Source organism: Saccopteryx leptura, chromosome 3, assembly GCF_036850995.1.
Source record: "Saccopteryx leptura isolate mSacLep1 chromosome 3, mSacLep1_pri_phased_curated, whole genome shotgun sequence".
Lineage (NCBI taxonomy): Eukaryota > Metazoa > Chordata > Mammalia > Chiroptera > Emballonuridae > Saccopteryx > Saccopteryx leptura.
The window spans coordinates 136123024-136141630 of NC_089505.1; the positions used below are offsets into that span (position 1 = coordinate 136123024).

The 18607-nt window shown below is 35.7% G+C and overlaps 1 protein-coding gene across 1 annotated transcript in view; it reads right to left on the reverse strand.

Moving 5' to 3' along the window:
• DOCK7 (dedicator of cytokinesis 7) overlaps positions 1 to 18607 on the reverse strand; it is a 242981-nt gene that overhangs the window by 9222 nt on the left and 215152 nt on the right. The window contains exons 40-47 of the mRNA XM_066376450.1: positions 17404 to 17596; positions 15488 to 15631; positions 12526 to 12657; positions 10952 to 10966; positions 3971 to 4096; positions 1615 to 1704; positions 1259 to 1495; positions 770 to 913 (exon numbers count right to left, since the gene is read on the reverse strand). Coding sequence (XP_066232547.1) covers positions 770 to 913; positions 1259 to 1495; positions 1615 to 1704; positions 3971 to 4096; positions 10952 to 10966; positions 12526 to 12657; positions 15488 to 15631; positions 17404 to 17596 — 1081 coding nt within the window. The remainder of the gene's footprint in view (positions 1 to 769; positions 914 to 1258; positions 1496 to 1614; positions 1705 to 3970; positions 4097 to 10951; positions 10967 to 12525; positions 12658 to 15487; positions 15632 to 17403; positions 17597 to 18607) is intronic.

Consider the following 18607-nt stretch of genomic DNA (forward strand, 5'->3'; position numbering starts at 1 on the left):
CAGATGAGTTGCCAACATTGTACATTAAAGAAGATAATCTCTTGCTAAGTTATATTATTTGCAAATAAAACCTCTAACATGTATGTTTTAGCAGGCAAAGGTTTTAAAGTGTTTGCTTCAGTTATGGTAGGGGATTATTTTGGCTTTGTGCCTTTAACCTAAAAAATAGGCTAAGACATATTATGTGGTATTGTATTTAAAACCTGTCTGGATTTTGTCTTATCTTAGAATATTGACTAATCATCAGCAAAAAGATAACGGGGATGCCTTCTAATTTACATATGACAAATCAAGAGTAATATTTTTGTGTACATGTATTATTAAAATTTTCAAAATGATTCCATATTCCTTATTTACTCCTTACAGTTCACTGCAGAGGTCTGGAGAAAATAACATCAGGGAGTATCTAGGAGTAGGCATTCACACGCAGCTATATAGCTCTGGAAATGAGCCTTCTTTTCTAAGCACTTTCTTTCAGTACAGGCTTTTAAAGGAAAGGCTATTGTAAGTGAAGCAATGCCTTCCTAATGGAATATTCAATGCAGAAAAACATAAGCAGCATAGAAAGTAGGCGTGAAAACCTTAACAATTAAAATTAAACTAAAATTTTTAAAATTTTACTTTCATTTATACTTTCTCTGTCTTTTGCAATCAGTTCTAACATACATCTTTTTCTCTTGATTTGGCACTTACGATATTTGTAAAATATAATAATAAAATCATTCAAAATTCCATTTATAACTTAAACAGCACCAAAGAATGCACTGACCTGATTCACAGTTGTGCCTACAGATCCCTGGAGTACCATCTGGAGCATTTTGGGATCTGCAGGATCTTGATGTGTTGCAAATGCCAACTCCTGTGTCTTTTTCTGCATGTCTTCAATAGCAACTTCAATTGGCGTTAAGATGATCTGGATGAAATAACATCTATTAGGCCAGTATACTAAATAGAAAACTATTTAATGAGCTTTATATATAATCAATTAAAAGAGAAAAAGGGTGGAGACCAATTGCAAACTGTCATCTAACAATAAAATTCCAAATTAGATGCCTTAATGAAAAACAAATCAACTTTTTAAAGTAAAAGCTGAAGGTGACCTAGGAACTTAGAAAAGAAGGCTAAAGTTAATGACTTAAAATGAGTCAAGTTTAGTATGTTACCATGTGAGAGGTGGTACATAATGGTACATCCACACTGTTCTCACATGGCTCTGATGTGTTTATTTCACTAACTGTTTCCCCATTTGTGAACTTACCTCCTCTTTGTGGGTAACATTGACCCGTGTCTTAATATAAGGAAAAGCATGAGAAGTGGTCAGAATAGTCTTCCGTTTGAACTGCTCATGAAGTTCTCCATGGGCACGACCATCTAAAGTGAAGGGTGTACAGTACATGAAACGGCGAAGATTATAGTTTTTGTCAAAATATGTGATTCTGTCCTTCATCTCATATGTATCAAAGTATGGCTCCACGTAGGTAATCTGAATATACGCCTGGGAAAGGAAAAAGTCCTTCATTTTCTTACTGTTAAATTATCCTTCAGTCTTTCTCCAACAAAATCATCGGGTCTCAAAGATATGCCTATGTGTCATTACAGTCTAATCAACCATACCTTGTTAGGATCTAATTTACACTTGTCTACAGGATTGGAATCCTTGATTACTTCAACCACATCCTCTCCAAATCTCTCTCCATAAAATCCCTACAATAAAGAAAAAGAAATCTTTTACATGAAGATAACAGTATTAGAGAATATAGAGAAGGCCTTTGAGGAAGACTCCTGAGCAAAATGAGGCCATTTAGTAAATTTTTGTACAACCATGTTTTAATTACAAAGTGAATTATATTTAGCCTACAAATTAGCCCAGTCTCAGTCCATATTTATTTGATATTATCCCCATCAACTTACTTTAAATAACACAAAGTAGAAGAAAACAACAATTTTATTCAATAAAAATACAGGATTCCACAGGAGGTCCTCAAGAAAAACAAAGAGGGAACAGAAAGCAGAGACAAATGAAATTCAGTATCTTTGATGTATAGGATCTTTTATTGTGTTTGATGTGGCCTGATTTCTTGCAGCCATGGGTCAATGAACAAGCATGCATTTTTATGAATGCAATGTTCCAGAATTTTCAAATAAAAGCACTAACCTGTTGAAGTTTTATATAGGTTTAGATTTTGAAAAGGCAACACTGAGTCAAGAATTTAGTGCCTTTCCCATATGACAGTGAATAGCAGCATGGGCAATGAATGGAGCTGTGCAAAAGGAAAAATTAAATCTGAATCTTCAAAGGAGAAATCCTACTCTTACCTCAAAGATAATTTTTATGATTAAGTTGAAGAAATACTGTCTCAGCCTGACCTGGCCGGTAGTACAGTGGATAGAGGGTCAACCTGGGACGCTGAGGACCCAGGTTCGAAACCACAAGGTCACTGGTTTCAGTGGAGGCTCATCTGGCTTGAGCACAGGGTTGCTGGCTTGAGTGTGGGATCATAGACATGGCCCTCTGGTTGCTGGCTTGAACCCAAAGGTCGCTGATTTGAAGCCCAAGGTTGCTGGCTTGAGCAAGAGGTCACTGGCTCAGCTGGATCTCCCCAATCAATGAACATATGAGAAAGCAATCGATGAACAACTAAGGTGCTACAACTATGAGTTGATGCTTCTCATCTCTCTCCCTTTCTGTCTGTCCCTCTCTATCTCTTGCTAAAAAAAAAAAAAAAAAAAATGCTGTCTCAGAAATACTGTTGCAATTACTATTTCCCCAGATTTATTTATCCTCTTGAAAAACAAAATGTCATAGTTTAAGCCAATCTATGGAAATAGAGCCCAGTAAAGTCAGGAAGAAGAATAAAATATTCAAGAAATTAACATCAGCTCTGGCCGGTTGGCTCAGGTAGTGTCGGCCTGGCATGTGAATGTCCTGGGTTCAATTCCCGGCCAGGGCACACAGGAGAATCGACCATCTGCTTCTCAACCCCTTCTCTGCCTCTCTTCCTGTCCTGCAGCCATGGCTTGATTGGTTCAAGCACATTAGCCCTGAGTGCTGAAGATGGCTCTGTGGGGCCTACACTTCAGGTGCTAAAAATAGCTCGGTTGTGGGCACTGGCCCAAAATGGGGGGGGGGGGTGCCAGGTGGATTCCCATCGGGGCGTATTTAGGAGTCTGTCCATCTCTCCTCTCACTTGGAAAAATAAAAAATAAAATAAGAAAGGAACAGAAAAAGAAATTAACATTAGCTAAGAATAAAAGGAAGCCTAGAGCAGTGCTTCTCAAACAAGATCATCTGGGGATCTTGTTAAAATGCAGAATTTGATTCAGAGGGCCTGGGATAGGGCCTAAGATTCTGTACTTCAGTCTCCCTGGTGATGCCACTGCTTCTGATCCCTGAACCATACTTTGAGTGACAAGAATAGAAAAATGTTGGATAGGATAACTAAAGCGGAAATGACTGGTTAGCTTTCAAAGTATGAAAATTAATCACTTATGGTGAAAATTAAAAAAACTTTAAAAGTTAAGGGATCTTAAGAAATGTTTTCAAGGTGTGATTTCAGGCTTTTAAGTTCTAAAGATATCTCACTGGAAATCACTTCAGCCAAAGAAATAAAGCTCTTGGGTCAGAAAATTCTTGGGGTTCTGGTTCTATCATTAGTTGTGACTTAATTCTTTATGCCTTTTTCTACAAAATGTGGACAATATTATATACATTTCTCTATAAATCAAAGTAATTCTGAAGAGTATAAGGATTTCTAAAATTTGTGTGAAAAAAGTCTCAAGAAAATAAAGTTAGTATTATTTTACTGTTGCCATAAAAGATTTGAAAGACTAGAAAGTATTATTGTACTTATCAAAATTGCTTATACACTACAGGAATAGTTTATTTGGCAGGATTTGGATTATTAAATGATTAGATCTGCATATGACTGCAAATTAAAGATGACATTTTATGACTCGCCACAGCATTCACCTCCAATCTGTGAGATATCTCTGCAAGTTTGGTTATTGCAGGCTCCTTGTACACAAATTCCTGTTCATCCAAGTCCCCGAACTTGGTTCCATAAAAACCAACACGAAAATAGGTGCCAAACATCCGCTTACCATCCTAGGTTTAGGAAAATAAAGAAACTTTAATATAAAGTCTTTTTGTTTTTCACAACTGTTTAGATTATTATTATATAAAATTCCCGGGACATTGAAAAAAATTTTAATTCAAAATTACAATATTTTGTTTTTTCTCAAATAAAGGTTAAAAACAAAGCAAATAATCATTCCTTCATTATTTCTAACAAATAACATTATGTAACTGGACTTTCACCAAGTGAATAAATCACATATGGTTATAAGCTTTTACGGTTTGTACCAAGAGACTACCTTACATTGGTTTATGTTTTAAGTCCATGCATTTGAAATAAATTCACTTAATTTCCTTATCACAAGAAAAGATGGTTGGTATAACATGAACGGTGTCTTAACTGTCCTGAAATTACAACATACTACATAAAAACACTAATACTTTTAGTTAACTTTATATAATCTCTTGACATATATTAAATCAGATCATAAAAGTAGGAGCCAAGTATAGCACCCGGCACAGAGCAGACAATCAATAAATGTTAGGACCATCCAGAAGCACTATAGCAAAAATTTATAAACAGTATCCCTGTGCTGATGAACCTATTTTTATTTGGATGAGTAACTAAAAATGGAATAGAAAGGAGGACATATAAGATTGAAAGATAAAAGAAAAATAAATCTAGAGGAGTTGGTTACCCTACACTCCCCAAACCACCCACTACATACAATAACCACCCACTACATACATTAACCACATATTCATTTCAAGTATAAAATACATTAAGGTCACTTTTACATAGTGCATTTGGAAACAAATCCCTTTAATAAAGATAAAATAATTAGAAGCTTTCTATGCAATTTTTTTCAGTTTAGATACAGAGATATTTCAGAAGGAATTTGTGATGGCTCTTACATACACAGACATACACATAAGTCTGTCCTATTCTTATTTTTCTTATATTGAGTTCTTTTAAAAAGGCAAAAGGGCACACAACATGTGAAATAAGTCACAAATGTCACAGATAATCAAGTAAAATAAGAAACTGATTCTTAGCCCTGGCCGGTTGGCTCAGCGGTAGAGCATCGGCCTAGCGTGCGGAGGACCCGGGTTCGATTCCCGGCCAGGGCACACAGGAGAAGCGCCCATTTGCTTCTCCACCCCTCCGCCGCACTTTCCTCTCTGTCTCTCTCTTCCCCTCCTGCAGCCAGGGCTCCATTGGAGCAAAGATGGCCCGGGCGCTGGGGATGGCTCTGTGGCCTCTGCCCCAGGCGCTAGAGTGGCTCTGGTCGCAATATGGCGACGCCCAGGATGGGCAGAGCATCACCCCCTGGTGGGCAGAGCGTTGCCCCATGGTGGGCGTGCCGGGTGGATCCCGGTCGGGCGCATGCGGGAGTCTGTCTGACTGTCTCTCCCCGTTTCCAGCTTCAGAAAAATGAAAAAAAAAAAAAAAAAAAAAAAAAAAAAAAAAAAAAAGAAACTGATTCTTAATTTACCAGTTTTATAATACCAAAAAAAAAAAAATGCAGTGACTATAAATACCACACATTTTGTCCAGAAGAATTAAATGTTTAAAATATTCTCTGGAGCTAAGAAAAAAAAAACTTGAAGTTTCTAGTTTAAATTTTTTTCACAAGTAATTTTATTTCAAAATTTAACAGACCTAAAAAATGAACTGATCTCGATAGCAAAGGAAATCATTTTAGACAGATTAAATGTAGTCAATCAAAATTCTAATTAGAACCATCAACATGCCAATGGAACAATGTAATAATAGCAAATTTGACATAATCAAGAAATGAGGATAGAACTGCATGGAAAATAAAAGATAATTGAGAAAACTAATGATCTGTGATAATGTTATTTTTCAAAAGTGTCATATAAATATTGCTATAAATATTAAAATCTTGTTTATTCTGGCTGTGATTCCTCTCAGTTGCTCTCAATTTAAAACATTATTTCCACTCTTCAATATTATGGCCTCTTGAATAGTTGAAGCAGCAATTACAATTTATTTCCTTTAGTGAGACTTCCCAGTTCTCAATCCCCTTCACATGACAGTAACCACCATCCTGTTTGCATTCTGTTTGTGTTTCAGTGCCACCTTGTAAAGTGCGTTATGTTTGCTCTGCTCTGATCTGATCTGTAAGGCTCACTGCCTCCCTGGATCTGAACTTGTATTTTATTAATGCACCTTACAACAACTGTTGAGCAGCCATTTAAAACTATTTAGTTTCCATACTAACATTCAGTTCAAGTGCGTATGTTGTGTTAGCCACTATTCATCAGTAACAGGAATTAAAATAATATTTGGCTCCACAAATGAGTAAAAAATGTATATATATTCAAAAAATTACAATACAGAAGGTTGTATGTGATAATTAAAAAGTTATACTAAGAAATATTAATCCCGTTGGAGCCAGATCACAAAAGGGGTAACTTACAGAAAGGATTTTACAACTCAAAGAAAGAACAATGGATGTAGGAGGAAAAGATTTCGCTACAGAGAAAGAGGGAAAGTGGGAAAAGAAAAGGTCATGAAACAATGTAAGGGAAACCACACATTCACATATCTGAGTGCCTACTATGTGTCAGCAAACTGCTGTAGACATTAGTGATAAATTAATGAACAAGAGACAAAGAGGATGATCCAAATAGATGTCATCAATAAGGTGATATCTGAGCAAAGACATGAAGGAAGTGAGAGTATTTCATGTGCATCTCTGGTGAAACTGGGTTCCAGGCAGAGGAAAGAGCCAGAGCAAAGCTCTGAAGCAGGAGCCTACCTAATGTGTTCAGAGAGCAGGGAGGTGGGGGCCAGTGTGTCTGAAGCAGACTAAGGGGGTAAGATCAAAGAGGTAACTATATGCAGTTACTGGAATTGAAAACAAATGTATGTATGGATGGTAAAGTGGGGAGCAGCAGGGAAAGGAAAGTTAAGAGTCTTAGTAAATTTATTTTCAACTTAGAGTTCTCAAGTGTCAAACCACTGACACTATCAAGTTCATGAAAACATAACACATAGCTTCATCTTCAGGAAAAACATCACTTCATCTTTCCTTTCTCTTCCAAGTTTTGGACCACAGGATGACATGTGTTTTCCCTTTGAATTTTTAAAAAATCCACTTTCTTTCTTGTAATCTAGCATATGTCATTACAATATTATCTTCCTTTATTGTTATGAATTCTTCTTGAACTTCCCATCATCCCACACTTCAACTTATTCTTCCTTAGCAGTTCTACTTACTGATTCCACAATCTTATGGGTGATGACAGACAAGGAAATCCATCTACTGATCTATCCATGTCTCTAATGGTTGCAATCTCTTATGACAAATATATCTTAAATCTGTTCTAGTATTTTTTAATCTGTATTTTGTGAGACACATTCTGTTGGGCTGGTTATGTTTAAACAATGATATCGCTTCTATAACTTCTTTTATTCTCACCCAATTGTCTTCCATTGTGCTTCCTTCAGGTTAATTGATTCCCATATAAGCATACCAGTAGTTCACACAGTGGTAATTCCCTTCCCTTCAGTTAGAGCTATCTTCTTAAAGAACACATACACTTTTATCAATTTAGAAACAGATCTCAACATGGGAATATAACACCTTTTAGGTTTTATTAACCAGACTGTGTTCAGAATCCAAGTAATAATAATGATAATGATAAGTATAGTAATAACAACAGTAATAATAATCTCCAACATTTTTTGAGTACTTAGTATGTGTTAGACCCTGGCTATCCATGTTACATGCATTATGTCAATTCTTATCACAACTCTGGGCTAGGTACCATTATTTCCCCCCTTATTTTAGGATAAGGAAAAGTAACTTGCCCAAGGTCACGCTTGGGAACTACACTTTGGTGGAGCTCAGCTTTAAATCCCAATATATTTGACACCTTAACCCAAGTTCTTAATTAGGTTATCTAATCCCCATACTCTATATACTGTATATAACACTAGGACATAAGTATATATGTATACCATCTTACACTTCTCTGATGTCTTCCTTGAGAATTTCCTTGAGTAATTATGTGGTACCTCTCCCCCTGTGTTTTATCTTCCTCTCTCACAAAACTTGTCCTCTACTGTGAATACAAACTTTCTACTTCTGAATACAACAGATCACTATTCAGATAAATATAAAGAGACAAACATATTTTTGAAAATATAATATGCACACAATATGAGGTTATAAAAATCTCTATACAGAAATTTAACATTTTTTTGGAAAAATAATTTAAAATGCAATCATAAATGATTAAAGTATATTTTATTTCCTATTGTTTTAAAAACTGGACTTGGGAGAAGAAAAAGTAACAGTGAACAGTAAACAGCTATCAAGGTATTGAGACTGGCACAGCAGACTAACAGCCACCGTGATTCAAGAAGGGCTTGTGATTTGTTATTTCACATGGTAAATACTTTACTAATTGCTAAGTGTCAAGTTTTAGAGTTATCTTTTACACACTCACACAAACCCACATACATATCCCCCAAAAGCTTTACCAACCCAAATAATTTGTACCAAATCAAGAAGCATAATGAAAAATAAAACACATTGCTAATATATAAGCCCAGAAGGCTTTTTTTTTAAAGTCAACAAGTCATTCTACAATGTATAAATTATTCTTATTGAATTTCAAGCCAGTGAGAGTTCTTTGAGAATACCAAGAAATTAGCTAGAAAACATAGTTTTTTAGAAAAAATGAAATTATTGAAGTTTTCCAAGTCAAATAGAAAATATTCACAAGATAGGAACTTACCACAATAGACAATAGTAAAAGTAGGGAGTGGGGTCAGCAACCAGGGGCAAGAGAGAAGAGAAAACAGAAAGCATTTTAATTAGGGAAATTTCAAAACAAATAAGCAGCAAATGGTAGCAAACACATTTTTAAAATGCAAGCATCCATTTAAGTTTTACAAGGAAAAAGCAAAAAACAAGCGTGCAACAATTTTAGAAGCTACAAAGCTAAAGGTCCAGTGAAAGGTCAAGTGACAAGATATCAACAAAAAAATAAAATCTGTGTGACTTTTACCATGCAATAAACATGATGACAGAATGATATTAATGTCATAACCAGTGAAAATTATACCTTTCAGGGGTCGATTTAGCATCAAGCAAACTGATAATAAACTGCTCAGAGGTTTCCATACATCTTTTGTGCTTACTTTTCAGCTAACTCCATTTCACGATAGAAAATCCATAAGGAACTTTATCACTCGCAGATAACCATGGCAAGTCTCTTTATGTGTGTCTTGAAACACAGAAATGAGGGTCTATGCTCAGGTATTATTCTGTGCTAGGTATTAATACGGTCATGTACATTTAAGCTGGAGAATTAAGGTAGATGTAAAAGTACAAAAGCGAAAGGTGGGAACCAATTCAGAAATGGAAGAAAATGCAGTAGTAACACTTATTCCTAAGGTTTTCTAATTGGGACCCCAAACAAGGACTGCAATGCAAAACCAAACAGAAAGCCTACGCTGTTTAGTCAAGATAAACTTGACTACCAAGTGAGAGGCAAAGCAGACAACTTCAAAAATACATCTAGCTTTAAATAAATCTAATTTATTAATACCTGGCTTTACCTCATCAAAATAAATTAGAACCGATTTTATAGAATTTCTTCCTTTACAGAAGAATTTAAAACAATGGCAAACAATTTCTTCCTGGCATTTTCTAGGTAAGATTGATTTACATATAACTTTTCATGAGTCTAACCACTTCCTACATAAAGGGAAGCACACATAGCCTGATCAGGCAGAGGCACAGTGGATAGAGCATTGGCCTGGGATGCAGAAGACCCAGGTTTGAAACCCGGAGCTCACCAGCTTGAGCATGGGCTCATCTGGCTTGAGCGCAGGCGGGGTCACTGGTTTGAGCATGGGATTATAGACATGACCCCATGGTTGCTGGCTTGAGCCCAAAGGTCACTGGCTTGAGACCAAGGTTGCTGGCTTGAGCAAGGGGTCACTTGCTCTGCTATAGCCCCCTGGTCAAGGCACATATGAGAAAGCAATCAATGAACAACTAAGGTGCCACAACAAAGAATTAAGGCTTCTCATCTCTCCCTTCATGTCTGTCTGTCTGTCTCTTTTTGACTAAAGAAAAAAAAAAGCACACATAGTTTTCATTAAACACTAATTATCGAGTTCTGTCAGAATATGAGGTCAAATTAAATTTTAAGTTCTATCAACCTCTTTATCTGTCCTCCCAACAATATTAAAATGACAAACGTGAATTTCTTTCCTTAGTAGTGCTTATGCTCAAGGTGAAGTGAGTCAAAATCAAATTAACATATTCTTCCATCAATTCTAAGATGCACATCTTTTCCGTCCACATTTTAATATCTCTGTAGTTGGCATTCATTTTTCAACTGAGAGGTGGTTATGGGTTTAATACACAGGTTTCTTTTTTCTTTCTTAAATGCATATAGAATAGTGGGATGGCATCTAAGATCAGATGACATACAGTATTTTCTATTTACACCTCTGAGCAATAACACATAAATCGACCTCTGTAAAATGAGGTGGAAAAATATGGTTAAAAAAAAGAAATCTGTGTGTAAATGTTGATGAAAGAAAATGCTTCAAAGGATAAAAACAAACTAAAGTGATGACAAAGTGGCTCATTTACCAAAGAATCTCATTAGTATAACATGGATTTCCATGCACTGCCTACACTTCTTAATTAATAAATTAAAAAATAACTTACGGTATTCTAACAACATTTCTTTGGTTAATGAATTCGGTTGATAGCAGATAGCAACAGAATGCCCACAGCTAGCACATGTGGGCAAAGCATTGGCATAAGATCTAATCAAATCAATCTATTAGTGTCTTTATCTAACTAAAACATTACCTACCTCCCAGCCAGTACTCTGTATAATAAAAAGTAAAAAAGGGCAGGTCATAAAAAAAAACTGTTTAAAAAGAACAAAAAAAAAAAAGGCCAAAGGAAATTCAGTAGTTGTAAAGGTACCATATATCATAAATTCTTCTCCACAAATAGAAGACAAGAGGATATTTTAAACACCATATTCTTTCACTTTTTAGACCTCTGATAATTGTACACATTACTTCTTCAAAACCTAATAGCTAAAATTTCACCTTTTATAAACCCTAAAGGTGAAAGTACATATTTTGGGGAAAGAAAGCCAACTGCTTGCTCCATTTGTATGTATAAATTAGATCTCTAACTAAACTCAGCTGAACCTCACTCAACTACCCAAGGTAAACTGGAATAGAAATTGCAATTTTGGTCAAATGCCTTTGGTACAAATGGACAAAAGTTTCTTGTAATGTTCCAGACCTGACCTGTATAATTTGCAGTTTACAGCTCTGGAAGCTGGAATGACGTTCCTTTGACAGTATATGTACAACTGATAATAAAAAGACCCATCATTATGATCATGAATCCTAGTAAATCTTTTGCAATTTCAATATTTTAGTAGATGCCAATAAAATTCTGGTGTAACAGTAGAGCAGCCCTATTTTAAGACTGTTAAAGTTTTTACATTATACCAATTCATTTAGAATAATAGCTTAGTCCATGGCGAGAAAGAGGAGGTCAAGCTGATAGACAATGAAGTAGGACTAGTACTGAATACAAAAGCAGATATTCAATATTCCACTTTCTTCTTAGATGAAGGCAGTAGCAGATAATAGCATGGGCAGCACAGGAAAGTGAATAGTAAAGGGGAGAAGGAGAAGGCTCAACAGGGTATTTCAAGTATTTAAATGGAGCCAAGGATTTAGTTTGTGGGACATCAATTGCTAATAGTCTAAGTCATTTTTAAACCAAGCTTATTTTTATTTCTTTTGTGTATGTAATAATATGTGGATTCCATGAACTATAAACAAGTACTAAAGTTTTTAATTGAATAAACATAAGACAATCATACTATTATAATTGAATAAACATAAGACAATCATTTTATTCATTATTTTCATATCAGAAATATATCAAAGGACGACTGAATGGAAACATCTAGGAAAAACAGTTAAGTCCAGCTGAAATCACAAAATATGGTTTAATAAACTTTCATATCATTTACTAAAAATTAACTTAAATATAAAACATTTTGGGCAGCAAAGGATAGAAATCAATTTAAAAATCAGATTCATAATTATAACTGTGAAACAGAAACTAACTCACATTTTACAAGGATTTAGCAACTAGTAATAATTCAAAAAATGTGAAGAAAAAAAGAAAAGCTATGTGGGAAGTTTAGAATGATCTTAACCTATTCTAGGTAAATTCATTTTTTTGGTTAATGAGCCTTGTTTTGGTCCTGAACCATCATTTTGACACTGTTGATGTGTAACCTAATTAAAATGGTCATTCTGTGAAATCCAGTTTGATACCAGTACAATGCAACATTAATGTTTTTAGATAGTTTTCTCCATTTACACTGAAGCTAGAAATTGCAATCATTACCTGATGAACAATTTTGCTGAAGGCTTCTTGAAGTTTACCATGAATTGTGGATAGTTTCTTTGCATCCCGATTAGCTTCATGAATAGGAATAAGTACTTTGTAAACCTCGTTAACTGCTTCATACATGCCAGCCTATAGGAATAATGTTATAAGATATTGCTTTCTTTTACATCAATAAGAAAGTAAACACTTATTTATTTATTTTTTTTATTTATTCATTTTAGACAGGAGAGGGAGAGACAGAGAGAGAGGAGAGACAGAGAGAGAGAGAAGGGGGGAGGAGCTGGAAGCATCAACTCCCATATGTGCCTTGACCAGGCAAGCCCAGGGTTTCGAACCGGCAACCTCAGCATTTCCAGGTCGACGCTTTATCCACTGTGCCACCACAGGTCAGGCCAACACTTATTATTTATGAACTCACAATATCTGCTAAAACAATACCACTGAAGCTTTTCCAATAGGACATAAAAATAGTACTAATTTTTAATTTTACTAAAACAATAAAAGACTTTTCCACAATGAATTGTCTCCTCTAGATGAATGGATAGATACATGTATGCATGTGAGTGTGTACATTTTTTTTTTCAGAGACAGAGAGTCAGAGAGAGGGATAGATAGGGACAGACAGGAACGGAGAGAAATGAGAAGCATCAATCATCAGTTTTTCATTGCGACACCTTAGTTGTTCATTGATTGCTTTCTCATATGTGCCTTGACTGTGGAGCTATAGCAGAACGAGTGATCCCTTGCTCTAGCCAGTGACCTTGGGTCCAAGCTGGTGAGCTTTGCTCAAACCAGATGAGCCCACACTCAAGCTGGCAACCTTGGACGCTTTATCCACTGCGTCACCACCTGGTCAGGCGTGAGTGTGTACATTTAACATCACACATATATATTCATATTTATAATTCTATAAAATTTGAATTGAACATTCTGCTTCTATCTACCCAGTAATTACTTCAGTAAATGTAAATGTGTGTATCTGCAGAAAAATATTAGAAATCTAATTATTATATTGGTTACAGATACACAGATAACAGCTAACCTGCGACCTGCTATAAAACTTATTTAACTTTTCCAAAATATTAAATTGGCATGGGAAATACTGGAATATCCTACAGAAAAATAACTGATCTATAACAAAACATGAGAAGGTCTTGAGCCATTAGATTTTATTTTACAAGAAGCTAGCTGGCCACTTGTTGGCCAAGGGTTGCTCAGGTTATATTCAGAGTGAGTGACAAAATGTGTTTGTACCACTATTCCATTCTCCAGTCTTTAATCATGGATTGGTGGCTGTAGTGAGGGAAGAAAGAGATGATTTCCAAGAGTCATTAAATTCCCATTGCCTCGTAAATCAGGAAACATATTTTCCCTAGGAAATAAACATGTAGTTCTTAGATTTTCTAGTCAGTTCACAAGACTATGTTTAAGCAGTCATGTAGCTATAATAGTGAAACATATTTAATGCCCCACTAAGATTTTAATTAAGATTAAATAGATTAATTGAAAAAGAATGAAATTCATAATTATGTTGTTTATTTCCAAAAAATTCTGAAATATAGGCTACTGTACTACAATATAAATTCACTAGTGTGAATTATTAAAATTATAAACACATAAATTGTATATTTATTAAAATATTTCATTAATAGAAAAACACCTTTTTCTTCTGCTAGTTCAGACCAGTTATACTGACACTCAAGGAGCAGAGATCCAAGGGAAATCCCGACAGTCAAGGTTCTCAAAGACAAAAAATATAAAGTGGACCAACACCTAATATTTTGAGTCTAAGAATCATATTTTAGTGAGCTGGTTCTAAGTGAAAATAATGAGGAGGAGGATAATGGCAAACACACTATTATTATCCAGAGCCACATTACATATATTAACTCATTTAATCATAACAATATTCCTATGAGGTAGGTACTTAGATGCATAATGGGTAAGAAAAGTAAGGCACTCAAGATAGTTTGAGTAATTGGTGTCTGAACTGATTTAACTACTAAGGTGGCAGAGTTAGGATTTGAATTCTGGCTGTTGCCTCCTAAATCTATACTTCAAAGTAGGATAAGGCCAAGAGAAGAAATAACTAAATCCCAATAACAGTACAATGGCGAAGGAGGGCAGAATTGCTTATTATCTCAAGCTACCACTCTTGCTAATGTGAACCTCACTGTCTCCTAAACCTTGGTGCTAGGACACTAAACACTCAGCAGAAAAGTCACAGAAAGTAGGTGATCCTATCACCATGGCTTAAGAAAGGGATTCGCTAGTTCTCTCTCCCTTCACTGATAAATATCCCATCTTAGATTCACATGACTACTTCAACTTTTCACATACAGATGGGGAAAGACAGGACTAGGGTTAAAGCATGGTAGAGTAGGTCAGACAAGAGATATAGGATGTATTTCAAAGTCCCTGATAAGCAAGCTCCAGGCCCCTAGCACCTACCTAAAAGGGCAAGCAATGGAATGAGTGACCATAACTCTCCTGAGTACCAGAAAACTCAGAAAAAGATAACTCTCCAACACACTCAGAAAAAGATCCTCCCTTTCATCCAATTAACAAACTCTATATTGAGAGCCATGTCAGTCTACCCAAACGGGAACTTAAATCATCTAGAGTCTTTTTGTTTTGTTTTGTTCTATTTCTTATAAAATTTAGGTTTTAGAAAATGTTTGCTGGTAAAAATTTTATAAAAAAAAAAAAAGCTGTTGTAGATTAAGTGTTGGCCCATAAACAAGCAAATGAAAAACACTAGAAGTAACAGATTATTAAGATTAAAAGGAGTAAGCAATGATGAATCTAGGAAGAAAATTTGTTATTAGACAGTTCTTAAGGTGCTTAGAGAAAACCATCATAAAGGAACAGCAGGATCATAGGCAGAGAGAATAAATATACACATCACTAGTAATTCAGAGGTCTGTAACTGGGGCAAGAGAATGAAAGAGTCACCTACCATAGAGAAAGATGCAGCTGCTTGTTCCAGCAATCCCACAAGTCCTGACTCAGTAAAGTACTTTCCGGAGCAGATACCTTCTTCATCTGGAGATACCACGTCATCTGAGACTGCAGACTCTTCTAAGACATTAGATGAAATATTCTAGGAAGAAATAAATCGACAAGCTTTGTGAAATGGAATTAATCTATTAGCATGAAAGATGTATATGAAGATGGAATTGAAGATGAAATATATTGTAGTTATCAGTTCAGGTTAAAAAAATGGGTAGTCAATGCACTGATATAAGACAAATATATCTCTACAAACTTTTTGTATTTTGAAGATAATAAAATGACACATCATTGCTAAATAATTCTGCCATCATAAAAAGTTGTGAGAAAGAAAAGCTTTAAAAATCACGAGCTAAGGAAAACAGTGATAGGACACAGGATATCTAGAGAGACTTAAAATAGTATTTGATCTTGTCAAAACTCTCTATGAGGGAAATTAAGGTACAAAAAAATAGTCTCTTTGACTTGTCCAACATACAATAAATTAATGAAAAACTCAGGTGTAATAAAAGCCATTTACCCCATAAGATTGGGATCAGACATTATTTCTAAAAAATAAATAATACATAATTTAAATATTTTATTTTAACCTAAACATTTACAGTAGATATACACTCATTTGCCAAGATTTTGAAGTGGGTCTAAGACCTTTCCTTTGTGTATGGGTCTCAGGATTAGAGTTCCATGTAATTTTTCTTCTTCTTTTTTTTTTTTTTTTTTTTACAAAGAGAGAGAGTCAGAGAGAGGGATGGAGAGGAACAGACAGACAGGAATGAAGAGAGATGAGAAGCATCAATCTTCAGTTTTTCGTTGCGATGCCTTAGTTGTTCATTGATTGCTTTCTCATATGTGCCTTGACCGTGGGGCTACAGCAGACCAAGTAACCCCTTGCTCGAGCCAGCAACCTTGGGTCCAAACTGGTGAGCTTTGCTCAAACCAGATGAGCCCGTGCTCAAGCTGGCGACCTCGGGGTCTCGAACCTGGGTCCTCTGCATCCCAGTCCGACGCTCTATCCACTGCGCCACCGCCTGGTCAGGCCATGTAATTTTTCTTGACTAAACACTCATAATGCTCGTTCAGTGTCTATCTCCAAAGATTTCTGTTATTTTAATATTTTCAGTTTTGCTTTCTTTAAAGTAGAGTAAAAATCTTAACTTAAAAAGATGATCAAATTATCCGAGACTTCTAGGAGCTTTTCCTGTAATCTTGGTCCAAAATTAACAAAGTTTTGGAGACTCACTTTAATCAAGTCTTTGCACATCATTTGATTTAATTTTCAGAGAAACAATTACTCATTTTCTTTTTGCATTCAGGTTTCATCAGAGGATATAATATTTAATTAAAATTTGAAAATTTTCAAACCTGGCATTAAAATGGTTTTTTATAAAAAGCAACTCATGATTGACTCTTAGTAAACAAAGAATTCAGCCAGTGAGTCAGAGATAGGTAATACTACCAGAGAGAAAACTATCACCTTTGAGTCATGATATTAGCCTATTTTATACAGGGAGTGGACAATGTTGGTTTATCTGGCATGTCAATTAAAGCCAGTTAAGAGTTTCCATCGAATTCTGATTCTTAGTGTGCTAAGTGTATTCCATAGTTTCCATAAAGTCCCCAGCAGTAAGGGCAAAGAGCATACACATAATCAGTACTGATAATTCAGAGGTAAGAACGTGTGGAGAGAGAATTAAGAAGTACTTCTTAAAAATGTATTAATGACAGTGACAGTGAAATCTTAATTCATCGTATGAAGTACACCTTCCATCTTTGTGCTTTCCTCACTAATCTAAACCCCAGTGAGAAAAGTTAAAACCAAAAAAGGACATCCCTCAATCAAATGGAAACCTGGCATTTTCCTACCTGAAAGGTTACACAGCCCACGGGCAGGTATTTGCGGTCCTCCAGCATGCTCAGGTATTCAGCAACCAGGGCTGCCGAGTGCACCAGGCACTGCGCCGCCTCCGCGTGGTTACTGCGCTCCGAGTGTTTGCCCGCCATGTTCTGCAACCAGGTCAGCCGTAGGTCTGGAGACGTCTGGTAGCCCTTGGCAATTCTAATTAGAACAGAAATTCTTTCCAATTAGCATTTGCCTCCTAAGCTGAAAGGGAGTTTAGATTGCTCATTCATTGTCTACCTACAAAGGTTTCTGTTATTTCTACCACAGCCTATTAAAATAAGTTTTTGAGTGGTATGGAAATGTCTTTGGGTACGATTAGAGAAAATAGCCGTGGGCCCATGGAATGGGTAAATCAGGTTTTTTCAGTGGGGGCACTAATATAACATGTCATATTAAAATATGGCCATTAAAGAAAATGATAGGTAAAGAAATCTTTGAAAATTTATGTGTTCATTATGGAACTATCAGTAAGTTTTATATTCAAGAAAAAAAGATTTATAAAAGATAATTTGATTGTATCATCTTTACTTTAAATATTTGTCTTATTTGTGTCTATGAAGAACTAACTCCAAATCCATGAAAAGAGAGGGTCATGTGACAAAAAGTCTCGTTTTATGTCTTTCAAAATATAAGAGAAATGCCTGACTAGGAGGTGACACAGTGGATAGAGCATCAGACTAGGACACAGAGGACCCAGGTTCAAAACCCAGAGGTCCAAGATTGAGTGTGGGCTCATCAGGCTTGAGCACAGATTCACCAGCTTGAGCCCAAGGTCACTGGCTTGAGCAAGGGGTCACTTGCTCTGCTGTAGCCACACCCGTCCCACCCCTCCACCCCCACCATCAAGGCACATATGAGAAAGCAATCAATGAACTAAAGTGCCACAATGAAAAATTGATGCTTCTCATCTCTCTCCTTTCCTGTCCCTATCTGACTGTCTGTCTCTGTCAAAAAAAAAAAAAAAAAAAGGAATTACAAAATTCTCAAAATGTTCCCCTAAAAATATTATTCTATAGGCATAGTCAGGAAAATTAATGTTATAGTAAACATTAATATACTATATTTTCTTCTTAAAGGACTTAACTTTCCATTTAGAATATGGGTCTTGAGCTTTCCTAGGAAGTCTAGGGTCCAAGTGTTAAATGTGTATGGTTATTTTTTAAAACC